We start from the raw sequence: 20462 nt of genomic DNA, 5'->3' as shown, positions 1-20462 counted from the left end.
CTTTCATAAATATTGTTTCGTTGCTGGTTTTTGACGTGTGCTCTTTTGCATGCCCCGTTGACCACCTTATGTTCTCGGGGGCGTGAACCATCACGTAAAATTCCTTTCCCAGCATCCAACTGGCTGTCTCAACACACCGGAGTCAAGGGCCATTTTCTAAGCAAACAAACAGCATAGCTGGCCATGATGGGGCATGTTTGTGAACAAGTGGTCCTAGAAGAAATTGCCGTTGTCTTTTGTGGGCCTGTTTGCTCTCAAGTGAAACTAGGTCCTAGTAATAAAGGTTAACAGCTACTCTAACCAGCTGCTTGGGTTGGTAGTATCAACCAGAAGGGGGGGGGGGGGGGGGGGGGAAGAAAAAATGTGGGCCTTGGTGTGAACAATGCGGTTTTGATCACGTGCCCCAAAAACAACAGACAGATCATCTCTTCTATATGAAAATAAAAATAAACCTGTTTGGCAAAGTAAGTACGAAACAAACGTATTGATAACAGTAATTAAACATGAAGACACTTACAAAGTCCGTCCCCCCTTTCTATGTATCTTCGTCATGTTTAATTACTGTTTGGCAAAGTTACCAGTATGAACAGACTACGAGCGCCTGCGGTCATCGCCTTTGACCACACCCCTTTCTGTGGTGGCATGATTACCACGTTGCTCACCACGTGGTAAGAAGCGCCGGCAAAGTTAGATTTAAAGAGCCTTTAATCTCCCCCTTGTTTTCGTAAATGCATATCGCACGCCGTTAAGGCTGCAGACGGGAAGTCTGTGATCCGCAGGAGCGGCAGTTTCCTACAACGTCCGTTGAAGTCCTCAACGCGTGTGTGTTTGTTGTCGATGTAGAAGAGGAAACGGAGGCAATCGTGGGTGTAAGCTCATAGGCCCGTCTGTTTTACTGGCATTTACTGGCGTGTTTTGACGACTTCTTCGGAAACGACTTTGCGCAATTGTTCGCAAAGACCTTGGTAGAGACATTGTCAACCAATTCACAAAGACAAAATAGCGCTCCTCCAACCATAACTAATAATTTGAGTGACAGCCGCAAGGGGGGTGAATCGTGCGGTGCGGGAACTACTTTAATCTCGGAGGTCCGGTAAAGCATCGGCGCCCTTCGGTCCTTCGGCTTGTTCGGCGGCGCGGAGTGATCCACCGTTCCGTGGCGGCAAAGTGTTAGGCCTGGTTGTGACCGGGAGGTGGATCAGACTTTTGCAGCGGCTTTATTTGTGAAAGAAACAACTAAGTTATTACTTTTTCACGCCGGTATAGTTTGTCCCTTCCTAGTTCACCATGGCCGAGAGAGAAGATAACGTTTACAAGGCGAAGCTAGCGGAACAGGCTGAACGTTACGATGGTAAGCTCCCCTTTCGGCTCATTCTTTTTTGGCACCGCAGTTAGGCCTACGTCTTTTTTATCCCTGCTGTTTCGCCAAATCCTTTGCCCAGAGTTTGGCCCGTAATTGACGAGGAGGAGCGACGCACTCGTAGCCTCCACGTTGCGGTGGTTCCGGGCTTGAAAATTCGGGACGATCGCTGACTGCAGTGCGGCGATAATCTCCGTGCAATCTCGTGCGGGCCCTACCCACGCTTGCAATGTCCAGTTTTGCGGAGGAAAGAAATCTCTAGGGCATTTTTTGTCGCATTCCCGTGTCCTTCGAACGGCTCTGAAACGTCCCATTCGTTTATTCTTTGAGCGTTGCAGTAATCGCGGTTGCGGAGGCATTTGGCGGATGGCGACCAACATGTATGGCATTTGGGAGTGGGGGGGGGGTCCCCTATTTTGACACTTGGTGCCAGCGAGTCGTTTTGCTGCTTCGCCCATCGCCGAAATTGCTGCGATGCTAAACTGGGAATTGTGCGCTTGCTTGGTTTAGCTGAGGCATTTTTCGACGGGGAATGAGCGCAGTGCGACGTCTCGAGCAGGTTAACGTAACTTTGATTTGTTTTATTTTTTAAGTGAATGGCGTAAACGGTTTTTGTTTTTTTTTTCATTGCTTTTTCTACAAGTCGCATTTGCTCACAATCACTTCTTCTGCGTCATGTTTTCGATCAGCTGACTTTCGTAGTATTTGATATGTTCCTTGCAATTTCCTTCCCAGACTTCAGTTCGATGTGCGATTTTTTTCGTGCGTGGAATTTCTCTTGTGACTGGGCCTCACTGGTGCCAATATCGGGCGGCTTTGATTATCAAATTATAAATTCACAGGAAACAATGCAGGAGGGTAAAAATGGTGGTACATAGATTCGCGTATGTATCGAAATAGCAGACGAGCTGAACCCTTGTTCTTAGGCGAGGCAAACATTTTGACAGCTGCTCTGATTCCCGCAACGTCTTTCACGCTTATCAGACATAGCTTAACCAGAGCAAGCAGCGCAGCTTATCGCGGAGTATTGTGTTATTTTAACGCGCCAGAAATGACTAACTGGGGTTTTGTATCTATGTGTTATACCTCTCTTGAAGTATTTGTAAATGGAAGTTGTAGATGGAAAGCAATTGGAAGTCCTATGCTTGTAGTTGGGAGCCTGTTCTTTAGTGGTGTAAAAGGCACCCTTGGAAACTACATGCGGGTGTCAAAACCTTGTCGCTATAGGAAGCTGTTCGAAAGTTTTACTAGTGCCGCTGTTATGGCGTCGTTTTAATTGCCGAGAAGAAGCTGGATCGCTTTATTTTATGAGATAAGGCAGAATCAGTGCCGGGGAAGTAAAGTTCAGTTATGCAGACAGATAGTGCACAATACTGAGGTCCTCACTTTTTGGTTTGTTTGCTCGCACGGTGACCTTGAATGCCTCGGTGCATTCCTTCCCATTCACGGTCTAACTGGCCTCGAGTAAATTGTTTGAACCGTAGCAAAGGAGGGTTGGTAATGGCTGCACACGTGATGGTTTGTGTGCCGTCAGCCCCTTGGTTTTGAAGTCTTACGGGCGCCAGACAGTGTTGTTTCCTTGACTAAGCGGTTGTGTACGCATCAGGGTAGCACTGACCCCGAAAGGCATGGAGGAAAACGGCAGTGCGGGGAAGGGGGGTGTTCAGCCGTGCACTGCTTTGTCGTCGCTCCCTCAGCCCCATCAGGCCCATAACGGAATGTCACCCGAAAGGATAAGCTCACCGATGACACGAGCGTTTCTCGAGAGTTTGGTCGATTGGCTGCTGTGCGGTCATTACTCTTCGCGTACGCGGCTATTCTACAGTGTACCAGAAGCTACCGCTTGCTTGCGCCGGCGCGCGTGCGCCTGCTGAAACGTTCGCACGCGCTTCTTGGGTCGTTAACGCCAGCGCGCCAACTCGAAAGGAAATAGCCGTACTTTTCCATTCGAAAGAATTCTAGAGCTTTCAGTTGGCAGTCGCGGGTGTGACTGTTGCGCGACCGGGGGAAAGCAGGTGTGACTACTGCGTGGGTGCATTCATCACGCTAGCGTCGTAGACGTTGACTTGACATAGAAAGAATAAAACAAACTCGGGAAAAGGGACGACGAACGTAGCTCTCAATGAAAGATTTGTACGATGTCCCTTGTTCCGAGTTTGTTTTATTCTTTCTGTGTCACGCTCTGCAGTAAATTGGTGCGCGTATACGTCTCGTGACGTGTTCAGTTTGAATTTTTTTTTTTTTCAAGGGGGATTTGCGTTCTACAGAAGCCTACTACCAAAGGCAGTTACTGAACACATGTAAAAAAAATTTTCGTGGATAGATTTTTGCGGTTTCCGGAGCCTTGAGTCAGTGTGTGTATAAGAATTAATACTTTTTATGTGTAACAGTAATCATGATTTCATACACATCTACTAGGACGTGCCGGTACCCACTTCAAATGTCGGACCAAACTTAGAGTAATGAATGCATTGATCAGCCAGGATTGCACCATCTGTTCATGATGTGAAAACAATCATCCCTTGGTCAGTTGTCTCTGTGTCCTAGGAAATACCCGCGTTTTACTTTATTCCTCCACATGCCAAGTGAAGCCTTCAAGTTGTGTGCTGTACTAAACCTTAGAAAATGTGAATACAGCTCTGTAGACAAAAAAAAAAAAAAAATTGACCGTAAAATACAGGTAGAGGCCTGAAAAAAAAAAAAATCTTATAACCTGTAGTTGTATTTTTTGAGGTGTTAACTTTCTTCAGAGGCACCTGTTACTTGGTATATAACAAATGTACTGTTTTTAGCAAGGTTTTCTTATAGGAATGTCTTACTCAGTCAATTATATGTTTCCAAAGTATTTGTTCTTTTTGGCTGACTTTGCATTCATAACATAATTTATTATCTTTTTCCTTCTCTTCGCAAAGTCTGTCGTGTTTTATTGCCAAGTTTGGTGATGACCAACGAATGGCTTCTAGGGTCCATTTAAAACAGTAAAAGGGTAGCTTGTGAGTTAATCTGGACATGTGCATAAATTTACATTTGATAATGTTGAGTTCTATGCACCAAACTTTGCACCATGCAGAGATGTCGTTAAGATCAGATTGGAGAGTTGTTGCTATCCGAAGTTACTTCCTAGAAAACTACAGTTGTCAGTGAACAAACGAATATGAGAAGACACAAGATGGTAGATCATTAATGTAGGTAAAAAGAAGTCCAAGTACAGAGCCTTGGTGCACACTGGAGTGGACCGACACCACTTGACCAAGATGTTGAATTGTTAGTGTTATTGTAGTTTGTCTTTCTACAAAGTGGGAAAGACAACAGTTTTTGTAGGCATCTATGCCACCAGACAACAAAATCTGTAACCAAGTTTTTCTTTGTATTTTTGAAAGAAAAATCTCAAAAATTTGAGATTTTTGAGAAATTTTAAAATTTCTGACCAAGGGAAGATTTACAGCTTGATTATTATGGCATTGTCTTGAATTTTCCAATACTTAACCTTAATTCTCGGAAATTAGGCAATTTGCGATTCTTTAAGGCACTTGGTGAAATATAGCATTCTTTGCAGTTCATGTTGTCTCTGTGCTGCTTGTTACCTCAAGCTTTTTAAGGCGATGCCTTACAAACCATAGGGAAGATATTTGTGTCGCCACTTAAAAATAAACAAGTTTTGTGCATAGTTATTATGCTGCACCCAATATTGCATTCTTTGCAGTTCATGTTGTTTCTGTGCTGCTTGTTACCTTATGCTTCCTAACATGATGCTATTCATGTCACCACTAAAAACAATAAACACATTTTGTTCCCAGTTACTATGCTGCACCCAGTAGTTCTTGCAAGAGGGATGTCAGAAAGATAAAGTAGGGGTTCTGGGGGTTAAAATATGGACATTCTGTAACAATAACAAATAAATTACCTTAAATGCAAAAGCAAATATCTTAATTCAGTGTGTCCCAAACTGTTACACCAAAGTATCAAATATAGCATCACCGTTTCAAGCTTTTCACAATTCCAGAAGTTTATTTTTTATTTTTTTATTTTAGTGCATAAACAGTAATGCACAGAATTGATGTTGAAATGGCAGGTAATGTAGTCAAGGTGAACCAGCTAAGCCCATACCTTGGCAAAACTCACTCATGAGTGCATTCCCTCACCACACTCGTCCTCACCGATCAGACGTGAGGTGAGGTTGAGTGCATTCATAAGCCTCGAAAACTCGTGATTTTGAGGTTGAGTGAGGGGCGTGACTTCAGTGAGCTCATGAATTTGGTGAGTTCGGTGAGGGGGCATGAGTTCATGACTCTGGCGAGGCATAAGGTACCCGAATGGCCTTTTGCTTGGTTTGGTGAGGGTTTGTGGGGCAACATCGAGGAAGGGCAAGTCATGTGACTTCTCCATACATTTCCAAGGAAATTGAGTCGATGCTCTCTTCTCAATGGTGCTGTTAGCTCGTATTGCTGGTTCTCTACGAGTGATGAGAAAGAAGGAAAAGTGCCCACTGATATATCTGCGCTCTTTGGCTCTTGCTCGCTTCGCGGGGGTTGGCGTGGTCATTTGCCGCTGGTCGCTGCTTTGTTACAGGGTGAACCGAGTGAGGGCAGAGGTCTCCTGCTTGCCTCGGCTGCCCTCATGCGAAGCATCAATATACACGCGGCATATTTTTGTTTAGTGGAGGAGAAAAACTGGGCGCTACACCGGTACGCCTGAAGGCAGACTTTGCTATTCCCAGTGCGCTCCTCTTATGCACGGCTGCTGATTCTGAAGCCAATATTAAAATAAAAGCCGGCTGGGAACTGTTGCGATTCGCCTGTATACTTGTTTGTTCAAGTTGTAGCCTGGAATTCTGAAGAAAAAAAAAAATATGCAGACAACAGCTCAGGTATGGCCGGAACGCTGGACTTGTTTGCAATTGGTTTTAAAGGCTGCTACATCTATTTGGTAGCATAAAAGTTTATTTGATTGTGGATTGTCATAAAACACTTGCAGACAATAATTTTCTAGATTACATTCAAAAAGATATCAAACAATCTTTTTGCTTTCACTTAATGTTGGTGATAACAAATCTATGTACCTAACCTGCTATCAGCCACCCCATTAGTTGCTCAAGTGGGGGCCATTGAGCATAGTAGGAATACTGGCTGCACCCAGAAATGCTTTGCGTGCTGGAGAAAGGGTTTTCTTACTAGCTCCAATAGTATTTAAATATGATTCCTATATATTATTTAGCAACACGTATAGCTTGCTCAGTCGTTTATAAGGAGCGCTATTTGTCTTTTTAGCAACGTGGTTTATACTTATACGAGTAAATAGCAGAGGGAAGTGTGCATAATCCGAACCTATGTATTTAAAAAAAAATAATGTATATACGTGCATGTGCAAGTATATATATGTGCACATGCACATATGCATGTACACGGAAGCAGTCTTCCCCGCACTAAGAAATTAAGTGTCCCAATTTTTCGTATCTAGCACAATATTGAAGTATTGTAGACCGTTTAATGAAGTTCCATGACCGCACCTTTCCCTCTCCTAATATATAGTGTGGATATTTGAATTAGGTAATTTGAATGAGGTAAATTAGGAATTGGGTGATTTAAAAATCAAAGCTAAAAGAACTTGCACTTACATCAGTAGGCCGTGTATTCATTCAAATTAGTGAAGACAAATTAAAAATTACCATCCATCCAAAACTAATAAATGATTTTAATAGAAAACACAACTTCTTACATGTAGTTTTTGTATTCAACATATTGACAAGTTTGAACACTGGCACACATTAAGCCACAAGAATACCGAAGACATCTGACACCGGTGACGATTTTGTGTCAGGATCCATGAAGTATAGAATTTTGCTAGGCACAGAATCGGTAGATTACTTTGTTCCAGTTTTAATTGATATGTGCAATGCAATTGAAAACAAGACGCAATAAAAAAAAAATTAATATACAATAATATGGTACATATAAAATTGTTCACTTATTCCTTCTTTCAGAAAACAAACAAAAAAAAAAACGTCCACCACAAAGTTTTTTTAGGTGAAATAATTTGTGGGAACGACGATAGTTACAAAGAGACCGTTTCGAAATAGTTATGCTCTCCAATGAATTGCTGAGCAAACCGTCCTAACATTAACGCAAAGTTTGCAATATACTATGCAGAAGAAAAAAAAGAAACACACCCACGGTGGTATGTGTTGGAATAATATCAATTCACACCTGTATAAACAACGATGCACACGCTCACTTCATACTTCCGCAAAGTTGTCGCGAATGTTTGAAACAAACAGCGCACAGCATGAAGAATACTGCTTCACGAAATTTGCAATGATACGCCCTTGGAAGGCGCGTGGAAGGAGTCGAAGGAAAATATACAAAAAGACAAAACATTTCTTCACTTCGTGACGTAACTGCAGGCGATGGAAGACTGCAGCGATTGTGGCATAGATGTAAAAGTGACGTAACACGAGCGCCAGTACTGCAACTACGGTGAGGGCGAGAACTACTGAGTGAGTTCGATGAGGGAGTGAGTTCAGTGAGTTCGGTTTGTTCATCAGTTCGAAGAGTTTGAGTTCATGAGTGAGAACTTGGTGAGTGGGGCAGTGAGGGTGACTAAGGTCAACCAAAAATGCCAACCTCTAGCTAAACCATTGCAAAGAAAAAAAAAAAAGCAGGTTTGTTGGAATGATTTTTTAATGACTAGAGTAAGCTTGTTTGTTAGAGCAGAGTTTGTCAAGACTGAGGCAGAGTTTGGACACTTAAAACTCCCGGTTCCGGCTTAATGTTGAACTGTGCCCTGTACTTTGTGTTGAACAATTATACCGCAGAAAGAACAAGTTTTCATTTTTTTTTCTTCAAGAGTGAGCCATTTTGCACTTCCCTGCTGAATTTGTTACTTCACACAGTTTTGGAAACATCCTCTTTATTCACCGCATAAACATTGTCTTTATTCACCGCATAAAGGGGGGATTTGCTACGCTTCGCAGGGTGCCATACTATCTTTACTACGGTTCTCGAAGTGACAATTTGTTTAGTAATGGCTACTGTTAGCAACAGGCACTCAGCAGAGTGTTTTCTACTTGAGACTGTCAGTATTGGAACCTAGTTAAACTGGAGGTTGCGTTAGACCCTATTTAATTGTGCCTGAAGATGCCTTTTGCTTGGTTTTAAGCTCTTGCTGCCACATTAGATTTGCCTGCCAACAGTTTGTGCATCAGATTCAGTTTCACCGGATGCCTGCCGTCGTAGTTGATTTACCAGTGCAGCCCATATTAAAACATGTACTGGAAGCACGCTGCCGTGCACTTCTGTGCACCGGTGTAAGCTGATGCAGGTAAATGGAATAAGCCCACCGGTGTAAGACGGAGTGCCAAGGGAACCGTCGTGCGCATTTCAGAAATGGTGGAGGCGATGAAGCGGGTGGCGTCCCTGGACGTGGAGCTGACGGTGGAGGAGCGCAACCTGCTCTCTGTGGCCTACAAGAATGTGATCGGGGCCCGGCGTGCCTCGTGGCGCATCATCAGCTCCATCGAGCAGAAGGAGGAGAACAAGGGCTCGGAGGGCAGGCTCGAGATGATACGCCAGTACCGGATACAGGTACCCTCCTCTCTCTGCCTTTGAACATGCAGTCTTATTTCTCTCCTCTAGAGTGCTTCACATTAGAACTTTGAAAGGGAATGGGATGGCTGCAGTGCTTGAAGTATGCCTGTTTACTGAATTTCAGAAAGAAAGCGTCCAAATTATGTTGAAAAAAAGTTGAAAAAGGGGACAACCTAACGTGACTTGGTTACTTGAGCTTTTTTAGGGGTTGTGCTTGCTTGTCACAGATCACACAATGCATTGATACGCAACTTGCAGCCCAGCGAGTGTCTGCACTGTTGGGGGGCAAATCCTTTTTCCTTATCGAATAGTGAAAGAGTGTGCTCGTCACAAATCTTCATTGCGCAAGCACAAACACAGCCGAGGAAGATGGGAGCCCCCCGTCTCAATTAAGAATGAAGTTCAGATTCCTATCAGCTGCACTGCTAGGAGATATCCGATTGCTTAATAGGTGGACTGTTGTCTTGCTCCCACCAGGTGGAGGCTGAGCTCAGGGAGATCTGTCAGGACATCCTGGACGTTCTGGACAAGCACCTCATCCCAACGGCCTCCACTGGCGAGTCAAAGGTCTTCTACTACAAGATGTGAGTGCTGACCCCGTAACATGACCTTCTGGTGTAGCCGCCTCGGTGACTTCGAGTCAAAGCGCTGGCCTAGAGATCTCCAATTGGCTGGTTTGAATCCCGGCCGAGGTGATCGCATTCCGGCTGAGACTTATTGGGGAGAAAGTTCCGTGTAACCGAGATTCAGGTTGTTAGTCTAAAGATCCCCAGGGGATCAGAACTGAAATTAATTCACGGACCTTTGCTGGGGCGTGCCAGATGTCCTCTGTTGGTTTGGCACGCGAAACCCCCAAATTTGAGGTTTGTATTAAAGGAAGTGTCTTGTCCCGTTACTCTGGCGTGCCAACATTAGTTTGAACAAAGTGCAGTAGTCCAAAGCACTTGGGTATGCTTTTCTCTTTCTACTTCTGTTGCCTTTTTTTACACAAAGTGGCATCGGCTACATTCTTATCTGAGCTTTTTTTCTTCCTTAATTGTTTGCCTTAGGTACACCTGAGCCATGTAAGTATAGTCTGCAAAGCATTGCTGAACTGTTCACAATATTACCTAACCTGGATGGAGTTGAGCCGATCTTGTATGTAAAGAGGGAGTTTTCACGTGGCACAAGCAGCTTCAAAATTAGGTGTTGCAGATGGAGGGTTTGTGCAACAAGCTCTCGGCACAACCTTTCGAAGGTCGCAGCAATCGCAGTAGTTCGCTCGGAGATACTTAGAGTTTCTCTCAATGCTAAGAAGTTATTTGTGTAGAAAGTGTCTGGAACATTGAGGGATACCCTAAAACCTCCAGTGTTTTTGAACTGGAAAAATAAAAAAACAAGGCCATGCAAGTTTTTTCTACAGTCACCGACAGGATAAGAATTGCAGGGAGAGAGGTCTTTCAGTTGCTCCACATCGAGCATCTTGCGTTTGACAATTCTTTGGCGTCTACCATTGAGCCTTGAGCCAGCGCGCACGGCGAAAGCACGGCAGAAAGGAACGAGTGTGTGCTGGAGGCCAGGCATGCGAGAGGGCTGACCCGCCATTCTTGTCTCGTTGGCGACCACGGAGGCGCAAATTCCATTCAGCCTTTCGAGTTGCTACTGATGCGGGCGGTCCCTACGGCATTTTCTTGAGCCCCACCCGCCCGCGGGTGTGTTCCGTTGCAGGAAGGGCGACTACCACCGCTACCTGGCGGAGTTTGCCACGGGCAACGACCGCAAGGAGGCGGCGGAGAACAGCCTGGTGGCCTACAAGGCGGCCAGCGACATTGCCATGACGGAGCTGCCCCCGACGCACCCGATCCGGCTGGGCCTGGCCCTCAACTTCTCGGTGTTCTACTACGAGATCCTCAACTCACCCGACCGGGCCTGTCGGCTGGCCAAGGCGGCCTTCGACGACGCCATCGCCGAGTTGGACACCCTGAGCGAGGAGAGCTACAAGGACTCCACCCTCATCATGCAGCTGCTCAGGGACAACCTCACCCTCTGGACCTCCGACATGCAGCACGACGGAGAGGGTGCGTCTCTCGCTCAGTCGCCTGCCCGGGACGCGTCTCCTGCCGGTCGGAGATTTCTATGCCGCCCATACACCTCTTTCATTGTACGGGCGGAGTGGGACGCGAAACGCACCAGTTGGAGACACATCCTTGGCGCTGTAGCGGTAACCCCGTGCGTGTTTCGCTTGCTAACGTTAATGCTGGTAGCACTGTAGCAGGGCCGTGTGAGAAAGTTTCGGCAATGGTTTGGAGCTGTTGGTTTGATGTCGTGGCTCAGCGTGACCATTTAGCGTAGCACCACCCCGGGGGGTGGGGTAAGCGGTGCGCCAAGCACTTTGCTGCATTGGAAGGGGGGGGGCTTTGCTACGCCTTGAGCCTGGTGTGGCAGGCTTTATACGGTGGCTTGTGGATGAAAAATTAATATGTGACTAAAATTATCTGTAGCAAGAAAATAATTGATTTTTGTATAGTGAGATAAAAAAGGTAATTTGAAATAATGTCATTACTTTTTAGAAGTAATTGTTATGTAATTTACATTTGAGCTATTCCAGGCAAAGTAATGAGTAATGTAATTTAATTACAAAACGAAAGCAATTTTCCCACCTCGGAGCGCTGACTGCACCCTTGCGTCCTTTCCCTTTCAGGCGAGGGGGAGCAGAAAGAGCAAGTGCAAGACGTGGAAGATCAAGACGTCTCGTAAGGACGCGCATAGGCTCCAAGAAGACGGGGAAAGAAAGAAATGGCCGAACGACGATCTGTCTTGCGGCTAGTAAGTGTCTGTTAGTAATCTAAATTCCAGCAATCTTTTTTGAAAGGGAAACCAGGAAAAAAAAAAAGCACACACACCTTGGACAAAGACTTTTCAGTGGTCCCCCCCCCGCCCTCTCCCCCAGCAACTGTGCTGCGCAACCTCCCTTCCCTGCACGGCTCTGCTCTCTGCAAGGACTTTCTGCACCCGGCGTTTTACTTACTGCCCCCCGGGGGGACGGAGAACGAGGAAGCTCGCAGTCGTGCGAGCGATCGAAGAACGCGAAACGACCAATCCTCCGCCCCCGGGGTCGCTCGGGCGTCGGGTCTGTCGGCGGCTCAGTTTCAACTGTCGTGCACGCCCCCGGTTGTCGCAGTAGCATACTCGGCCCCGTTCTCTCGTTTGCGCAAATTCCTCGTTTGCCTCTCTGTACCTCTCAAAAGGTTGGGTGAGAAGACATGAAAACAAGCGGGAAGCGTTGTGTGTGCCAACTTGCCAGTTGTTTTAAAACGAATGAAGGTAATCCACGAAGAACTTGCTGCTTGCCTTTTTTTTTCTTCCATTGCATCGCGGAGCCACACGTGTCGTCGGGGTTTCGCGCCAACTGCATTTTGAACGAATCTCCGTTCACCTGTGTTGACCGAATATTTTCTTTCTCTCGATTTCTTTTTCCGTTTTAATTGTTTAGGGGCAACGCGAGGTGACTAACTTGAGTCGGTGTTGCAAGAACTCGGGACAGATTTTGGCAAGCTTACGAGCAACACCTTCCTTTGGGGACCGATTATTTGCGGACAAACATTCCAACCCTCTGTAACCAGGGAAGAAGATAAAAAAGAAACATTACAGCGGCACGAAAGGAAAGCAATATTCGTAGTAACCCCTGTCCCCTCTGCACTGCCGCTGTACAGGGCGGTGGCAGTTTGTCACGCGGACACATGCACCGGGCGGGGGAGGGGGTGCTGACCCCCGGTGTTTCTCTGGAGCCAGGAGTAATACCAGTAGGATGTGCGACATTCACACGATGGCGTTCTGTCTAGACATGCCCGCAGGCTGTTCCCCGAAGCTCCTGTTTTACGTGTCGCCCCACTTTATCCTCACAACTCTTTTTTTTTCTGGCCCCCTCCCCCCCGTCGTCTCTGCCGTAGCAGACTCCTTTCAATGGGAGCGGTTGACCTCCATTCGCTCGATCCTGAGTTGGTAGTGCACATCTTTCTCTGCTCCCGTAAACGTTTTTGAGAACAGTCAGTGCCGTGTGTGGACGTGTGTGTGTGTGTGTGCGTGCATGTGTTCCTTTTTCATTTTTACTGTTGTGGATGCCTTCCCCCAATGTTTTTTTTTAATTTTTTTTATTGTAGGTATGATTTTTTTGGGGAAACGGATCATTCCTTGTCACGTCTTGTCTTCCGATTTTTGAAGTCTGGAAGCTGGGTCGGTGAGCAAAGTGGGAGAGGTTGGTCGCCGACGGCGAGGGGGAATTCTAGCTCGTTTTGTTTTCTCGTCAATACTGTAATTGTTTTACGCAAGATTTTTTTTGTGGCTATTTTGAATTAATTTACACCAGTCGTTTCTTTGAAAACGTGCGGGAAAAATAGTCTCTTGGCTCAGTTTGCTAACATTCCGCCCTGTTCTTCAATTTGGCTTGCGTCACCGGCCTGGTGTCCGGGCACGCTTTCATCGGGTTGGGCCGAGAGGAGAAACACACTTTATGTGTTTTTCTTTTCCGGGAGAGGGGCGGGGTTTGGTCATGTTGGCCGTGCTTGGAAGATGTTGCTGCCAGGTGACATTTCTTGTTTTTCTCGGAGGGACAACCCATTCCTTGGGCTGGGGAAAGCCCACTTTCTCGGTTCTTCCCCAACGTGTGGTTGTTTTTGGACAGTTGCGTTGTAAGGAAAGGACTTGTTTGTGTGCGTTCTTTTCTCTTTTTGTGGTGTGTCTTTGTGTCTTCACCATTGGCATGAGAACAGTGTGTGCACCAAAGTCTGTGGAGTGATATTTTGCGTTTCTCTCTGTTTTGGAGACAGTCTGTGTCCGTCTGACTGAGAGGTAACTGGACGTAGTCATTGCTCCTTCATCTGCCTTCCTGTTTCCACCGCCCCTCGTGTGCTAGGACGCATGTACTACTTTATATCTCTGCATACTATGGCATTGTGTAAATTGGGTAATAAAAACTTGAAACCTTCACTGGGCTGGATGTTCTTCTCTTGGCAACTGATGCAGCATTTTCTGTGGCATTTCATAGGCTATGGCAGTCTTGCTTGCTCGAATATAGTAAAAATGCACATTGCGCACCTTCATTAAATAAATATCTCGTTACATGACAAGCTTTGCTTGAGTTACGATTGCTAGTAACTTCACTGTATTCTAGGAAGGGCAAGTAGGCTTGGCTCACCCAACTGGGTGTAATGGTATGCAAAGCATGTAGTTATGTGGAATTAGAACAGTGACGTGGGTTGCTGATCTTATGCGAGGTGTGTTTATTTGACATGGGGGGGAAATTGGCACTGAACATACCACCAGGTGCCCCGGGCATTGCTGCGCACTTCCCGAAGGTGAAACTACGTTGGATTGACTTCAATATGGCTTGTGACATGCATACTTCATCATAAAAGAGATGCGGATTATAGAACTTTTAGGGTAGGTGATTGCTTAGTAATTTGTGACGTGGGCACCAATTTTTGTGGGCCATTGTTTTAATTCATGGTTTTTGACTTTTAGATATCACGTGTGAGCTCTGCTAATAGGATGTTGAACAAAATCTTGGAGCTAAATTTAGAAAAAATGGTCCATTATTACTGCATCATAAACTTGAATTGAGTGGTGCATTTGCTAAATAGTTTTGCTGACTGCTATATCCTGTGGTGTAGCAATATCATAGTGAAATCGGACGGTCTACTTATACATCAATGATGGAGCCCCGTAAGCTTGCTATTTTTACATTTTGCAAGCTTTTTTTTTTTTTTTTGTATTTGCAATTGCATTGCAGCGTGGATACGAAATGGAAAATAGAGCAGTGTCGCTGGAGTACACCTTAGGCATAGTGACGCTTCTACGAGAAACTCCAAGCTTCATCTTTGCCTGGTCTATTAAAAATTTAACAGCCAAATATCTGTCTTGGTGGCATAGTAAAAGCTGTAGTTACGTTCAACATTGCCGCTGCAACAAGCACTAAAAGTAAACGATAGAATAAGAGAAAACTGGTGTGCAAATATTCTAATTTTCGAATTGGTAGTTTTCATTCTAAATACTCTATTCAATATTCGCTTTGAGATAAATCTCTGATATTCATATTTTTCAAAGTGTTGAGCACACTTTTTATCGAGCACCTGTGCACTGCGGAAAAGTAACACCCGATGCAGGTGCTTGGTAAAAAATGTACTCAATGGGGCTAACCCGCCATGATCAACACTTTGAAAAAGTAAAGCCCACTTTCGAAGTGGGATGGTGCATGTGCTTGCATGGTGTATGTAAAACAAAATGGAAACTTTGTGAATGTTGATGTTTATACTAAAGTAAAATTTTCAAAATTAAGCTTTGGCTATTATGTAAGAGTGTTAGTTAGGCAGAGATGTCCTGACAACCTACGCTCATTATTCAAGATTGTATTGTTTTTATTTTCTCAAATTCTAGGGATTTAATAAAGGATTTCAGTAGAGTAGATTGTTGGGCTAGTTGGTTTTGGAACCTGGAATACATTTTAGCGCTCAAAACACAAAGATGAGAATTAGACACCACAGTGCACTACTAACAAGTGATTTTATTGTGATAAAATCAGTAGTGCACTGTGGTGTCTGATTCTTGTCCTTGTGTTTTGAGTGCTAAAATGTATTCCAAGTAATAAAGGATATTTTCATTTAGCAAGAGAATTAAAAATCTCCTTACTTAGGTATAGCTGGACATCTCTTGTAAGTTTAATTTTTGGCCAAATGCATCATTTGCCATTTCCATGCAGGCAATGGACTTTCTGAGGTCAGTTCATAAATATAGCTAGAATAAATTTAGCTTAGATATGGACAAGTGAAGGCTGGAGAACAACCTTTACGATTTGAGATGTGTCTTCATTTAGGCATGGTGCAGTCGTGAAAAGCTCAGAAAAACATTGATATGTGATTAAAAAATATTTGGCCAGAACCACTATCCACTTCGAATTCGCTTCGAACTCAAAATCTACTATTTGCACGTGTCTATAGTCGGTGACAAGTCAAGAAGGATATGGAGCTCCTCTGACCTCTTTCCACTTCAGCAAAGCGAACGGTGGAGGGGAGGCGACCTCCTCTCCTGCGTTGGCTCTGCCGAAGTGGAAAGAGGCGGTAGGAGCTTCCACTTCCTTCTTGACCTGTCACCGACTATAGAAAACTGCAACAAAGTGCCAATTATCTGGCCATATTTTTTGTATATTGTCATTACCAGAATTCCTATTCATAGTTCCCTCCTTCATGTCTGCGTAACTATGAAAATATCCCATTGCATTCTCTTTTATATTGTGCATAGTTATCACTGATGTGATTTTATCTACCATTTTCATTAGTCTTCTGCCTTGTGTGCATATGCCTAAGTTCCTATGCACTTTGATTTATGTCTGGTGAGTTCTCGGGGTCACAGTTATTTTGTAGTCTCGTAAATAGTAAGATATTGCACTTCAAAATAAAGTATATGTATTTTTCCACCTTGTATTTCCTTTTAATGTTTACTCTAGTTTCAATTTCTGTATCTAAATGCTTATTCAGGCTTATTTATTTAGTATTTCCACATTGGTGATTTCCCTACACACCCCCTAGGGGGGGGGAAGGGGGTTTACCCCCCCTTGTTTTTCTGAAGGTACCCCCTTAATTCGCTACTACTCCTCTATTCCCTTCCCCCGGGAAAAATTGGAAAAAATTCCTATTCCCGGGGAAACCCCTGTTCCACATTTATATTGTTTTATCTAATTTCCGGCCCCGTGGCCAAAACGTTTGGAGACCCTCGACTTGGGTTTAGTTTTCTCCGAGATAAGTTCACATTGAGTCAGAATACAGCATGGTTCCCTATTCTCAACTTTAATTTTTGTCTTAGCTGGATGAATATTTAGTGAAGTTGGAAAGTGCCGAGAAAGATAAACAATAAATACACTCATTATTAGGTACGTCGGCAGCAATACACCAATCGTTTTTACAATTGTAAAAGTTAAGCAATAGCAATGTTTAAAGCAAAAAACATTATACATGATAGAGGAAGATCAAGCTTGGTTCATTTCACATTTTATTGTACTTCAAGTGTCCGAGGTGTTTTTGGACTTCTTACGCTTCGTAGCATCATCGCTGTGCTTTACAATTCCTGAGTGTTTCAGCACCCAGTCGGGTGTCACCGCTACTGCTGCAAGCATGTCATCAGATATCCTGCAAAGGAAACAAGAAATCTAAAGTGTGTATGTGTGTGTGTGGGGGGGGGGGGGGGGGGGGGGGTTAAAGAGAGGGCAATTGCAAACTATATTTGCCCCCTCCAAACAACAGTATACCTGGAAAAGAAACTTTACAATGTGAAACAAACTGAAAATATATTAGTAACTGGACATAGCAAGAGGGAATTTGAAATGTGTGTCAGACTTGTTCAATCATCCTGCCATAATTTCAAGCATCAACTCAATGTCCGAAAATAAAACAATGGGACACTGCTCATCCCGAAGTACTAGTATGGCTCAACAAACTGTAACACCTACACCATTGTTGGTAGGAAGCCTTCTTGTGTAAAAGAACTTACAAGTTTTGCAAGCCAGGGAATAGCCAATGTTTGTCTTGCCCTCAACGACCATTGCCCTACAAAAAAGCCCCCCTTTTTTTCCACTTTTGAAACAGCTAGTTGCTACCTGAAATTTTAATGGTTCTGCAGATTACTGTGCCCGCAATCCTTACATATTTTCTGTGCTGTCTCTTGTCAGAAAAGGCTCACTCATATTCCAGAGAAATTTGAGCTTGCTATGTCTATTCACCAATAAATTCCTTTGGAATTTGCCGTGTACTGTTTACTTTTTTTCCAGATATGGCGTAGAGTCCTCATTCGTTCAAACCCACCCGTGCGTCAGATCTGCTCCCAACTTACTTTGGAGGAAGCTTGGGTCTTTTACGAGGGCACTGAACATGCCGGTCCTCTTGGACGTCATTCAGTTCTATGGAAGAATCTGAAAAAAGCTTGATTCCTGGACAAAACATAATATGTCATCACTTCACTTTCCCTAAAAGATCAGGTGAGCAAACTGCATGTAGAAACTGACAACATGATCATTGCTTGCCTCGCTCCAGAACAAGTTGCTATTAATATTATGTCATGGAGCTGCTACCAAATAGTACAACTTAAAAAAGAACAAGCAAATTGTCCGTCGTCATTCATTTTAGGTAAAGCTGTAGAGCTGGGTGGCGGTGACTAATTTGGTGATGGACAGACGCTACGGCTGTAGTAAGGCAATCGGAACGTCGGGGTAAGACACGTGACAATGCACCGTCTGAGTGTATGTGGCACGCAAGTGAAGGAGAGCAGATGAGGCACAGTGGGCGAGAGTGATCACGTGTGCGACGGAACTCCACTCCCTCAGCTCCTCCTCGGTCCGCAGCAGATAAAATCTCGGCTGTGATTTCCTCGTTTGTTGGGTTAGTCGACAAAAACAACATATTCTTCGAGGTATTTACCGCCCCCTTTCTCATTTGTGAAGAACCAGTGGATTTTGGAAAGGCGTTGAAAGGGTATGATGGTCACTGCTTCGACTAGCAGATGACACTGACGTTCAGCACCCTAACGCCAGACATTGACACCACTGTTCCCTCTGTGCCAGGAGCAGACAATGGTCTCACTTGCTCTGATTTGAGGCAGACGGTGGGCAGAAAGGAAACGGTTATGCACCTACCAACTATCCTTCCAACTTCCCTGGAATGGGAGCTAGCAACATTGTGGTTGGCTACTCGTGCAGTGGTGTCAGAGCCTGGCGTTCTGCTGGTGTCCAACGTTGGCGGCATCTGCTACTCGTAGCAATGAGTGTCTTGCCTTTCCTACGGCTTTCAAACAATTACCGGTTCTTTTATGAACAAGGACTTCCTTCGAGAAAGGGAAGGGGAAATACCTTGACAGGTAAATTATTTTTGACGACTAGCAACTACCAGACGCACTGAGGAATTCATGGCCGAGATCTCGTCAGTTTCAGACCGAGGAGCAGCTGCGGGGGCGGAGCTTGATACGTGATCATTCCCTCTCACCACGCCTCATCTCCTCTCCTTCACTTGCGCCGTCTGCCAACGTAGTTTGAAACCACGACTCCGTGGCTGAAGTTAAAACACTGCACGATTGGCATCTAGCCCACTTCAGCGAAGGGTGGATTATTATTTTGGGGTTCAGAATCTTCAACGGATTTTGCCATCACCTCAGGGGGAGTCTGAATTCAAAAAACGATTTAATTTGGGCAGCGTTTATTCTCCCGGCAGCCGGGAGAATAATTTCCCCGATATTCTACCGGCAGTCGACTCCCACTGGCTGTCTGAAATCGTGTGACAACTGCCAGGAGAAATACCAACTTTCTTATTCTTCCAGCATTTCGTGGAAACATGTTTCATGGACAACCTTTCGTGGATACACGTTTCATGGACACACATTTCTTCGACACTAACGTTTCATCGACACTCGCTACGCGAGTTGCACGCTGTAGGGAGATTTCGTCGCGCGTGTATCACTGGGACGCGTCTTAACCTACCCGGCCTACCCGTTCACGCCGCTTCGCGGCGACAGTCTGAGACTGCCCATTACAATAACCAACTTGCCCACCCGTACATGCTGCTTCGCGGCGAGTCGGGGGGGGGGGGGGGGGGGGGGGGGGGGGCTCATTACAGAAAAAAAATTGCTAATCTGAGATGCCGATGAAGCGATCTGTAGATGAAACAACCTGTCGATGAAGCATCGCGTGTCGATGAAACGATCTGTCGATGAAACTTCGTTCGATAAACTGATTGCCACCGCCAATGTAAGACTGCTGGTAGAATTTCAGGGAAATTATTTTCCCGACTGCCGAGAGAAGAGACACTACCGTCAAGTTATTATGGACGTAGATATCTACACGCGGAATAGAGGAATTGTCAAAGGGAGACAAATATTAAGCGCGTAGGAATGTAGCAACCTGCACATAGTACTCACCTGAACTGCTGTCAGGTTCGTAGCAATCTGCCTCCACTTGAACTTCTTTGAGCTTCCTGCGAAGGAGATGATTCGTCGCGATTCTCACGCTTCGAAGAAGACCCGACGTTTCTTTTACCTGTCCAAAGTGTTCTGCAAACTCTTGGCGAGGTATTTCTGGCAGTCTTCGGAGATATCAAGTGGCCTCGCATTGCCCGCCTTTTGAGAGCTCCCCCGTGTTCCAGCCTCTCCGGACTTTCGTGAGAAGACGTCCTTCGCAGTGACGGCAGCTTCGAGGAAACGATTTTTCTCGTCTTCGTCAGAACTGCTGTCCGACGACATTTAGAGGGCTTGACAACACGGTAAAATTATACTGGTCTAGACTTTCAGAACCTCCAAATCGATAGTTTGGATCGTTTGGTCGTGGTTCGGAGGTTTGGATGAACAAACAGGAGCAGCAGCAGACGACTGATAGGATTGGCTTGGATTTGTTTTTCTGCAGTAAGCGAGCAAAACTGGTGTGGTCTTTTTAAGTTTTCATTCTTCAAGCTTTTATTAAAAAAATAAATTCATTAAAATAATCTTATTAGCCACAAAAATGAAGTATTGAG

At 44.9% G+C, this 20462-nt stretch overlaps 2 protein-coding genes across 2 annotated transcripts; one reads left to right on the top strand and one right to left on the bottom strand.

Moving 5' to 3' along the window:
- Positions 1-846: 846 nt before the first annotated feature.
- LOC8036204 (14-3-3 protein epsilon) lies at positions 847-13908 on the top strand. Its single transcript, XM_029991962.3, has 5 exons — positions 847-1351; positions 8741-8940; positions 9421-9527; positions 10651-11000; positions 11624-13908. The coding sequence occupies exons 1-5, from the start codon at positions 1288-1290 to the stop codon at positions 11677-11679; spliced, it is 777 nt and encodes a 258-aa protein (XP_029847822.1). The 5' UTR covers positions 847-1287; the 3' UTR covers positions 11680-13908.
- Positions 13909-16945: 3037 nt separating this feature from the next.
- On the bottom strand, positions 16946-20337 carry LOC8036205. The gene is made up of 4 exons (XM_002411729.5): positions 19991-20337; positions 19873-19928; positions 17800-17896; positions 16946-17099 (listed from the first exon to the last, which is right to left on the bottom strand). The coding sequence occupies exons 1-4, from the start codon at positions 20191-20193 to the stop codon at positions 16973-16975; spliced, it is 483 nt and encodes a 160-aa protein (XP_002411774.3). The 5' UTR covers positions 20194-20337; the 3' UTR covers positions 16946-16972.
- Positions 20338-20462: the final 125 nt, after the last annotated feature.

Source organism: Ixodes scapularis, unplaced genomic scaffold (assembly GCF_016920785.2).
Source record: "Ixodes scapularis isolate PalLabHiFi unplaced genomic scaffold, ASM1692078v2 PGA_scaffold1__304_contigs__length_218370807, whole genome shotgun sequence".
Lineage (NCBI taxonomy): Eukaryota > Metazoa > Arthropoda > Arachnida > Ixodida > Ixodidae > Ixodes > Ixodes scapularis.
Note: the sequence above shows the minus strand (reverse complement) of the source record. Positions and strands in the feature narration are given on the sequence as shown.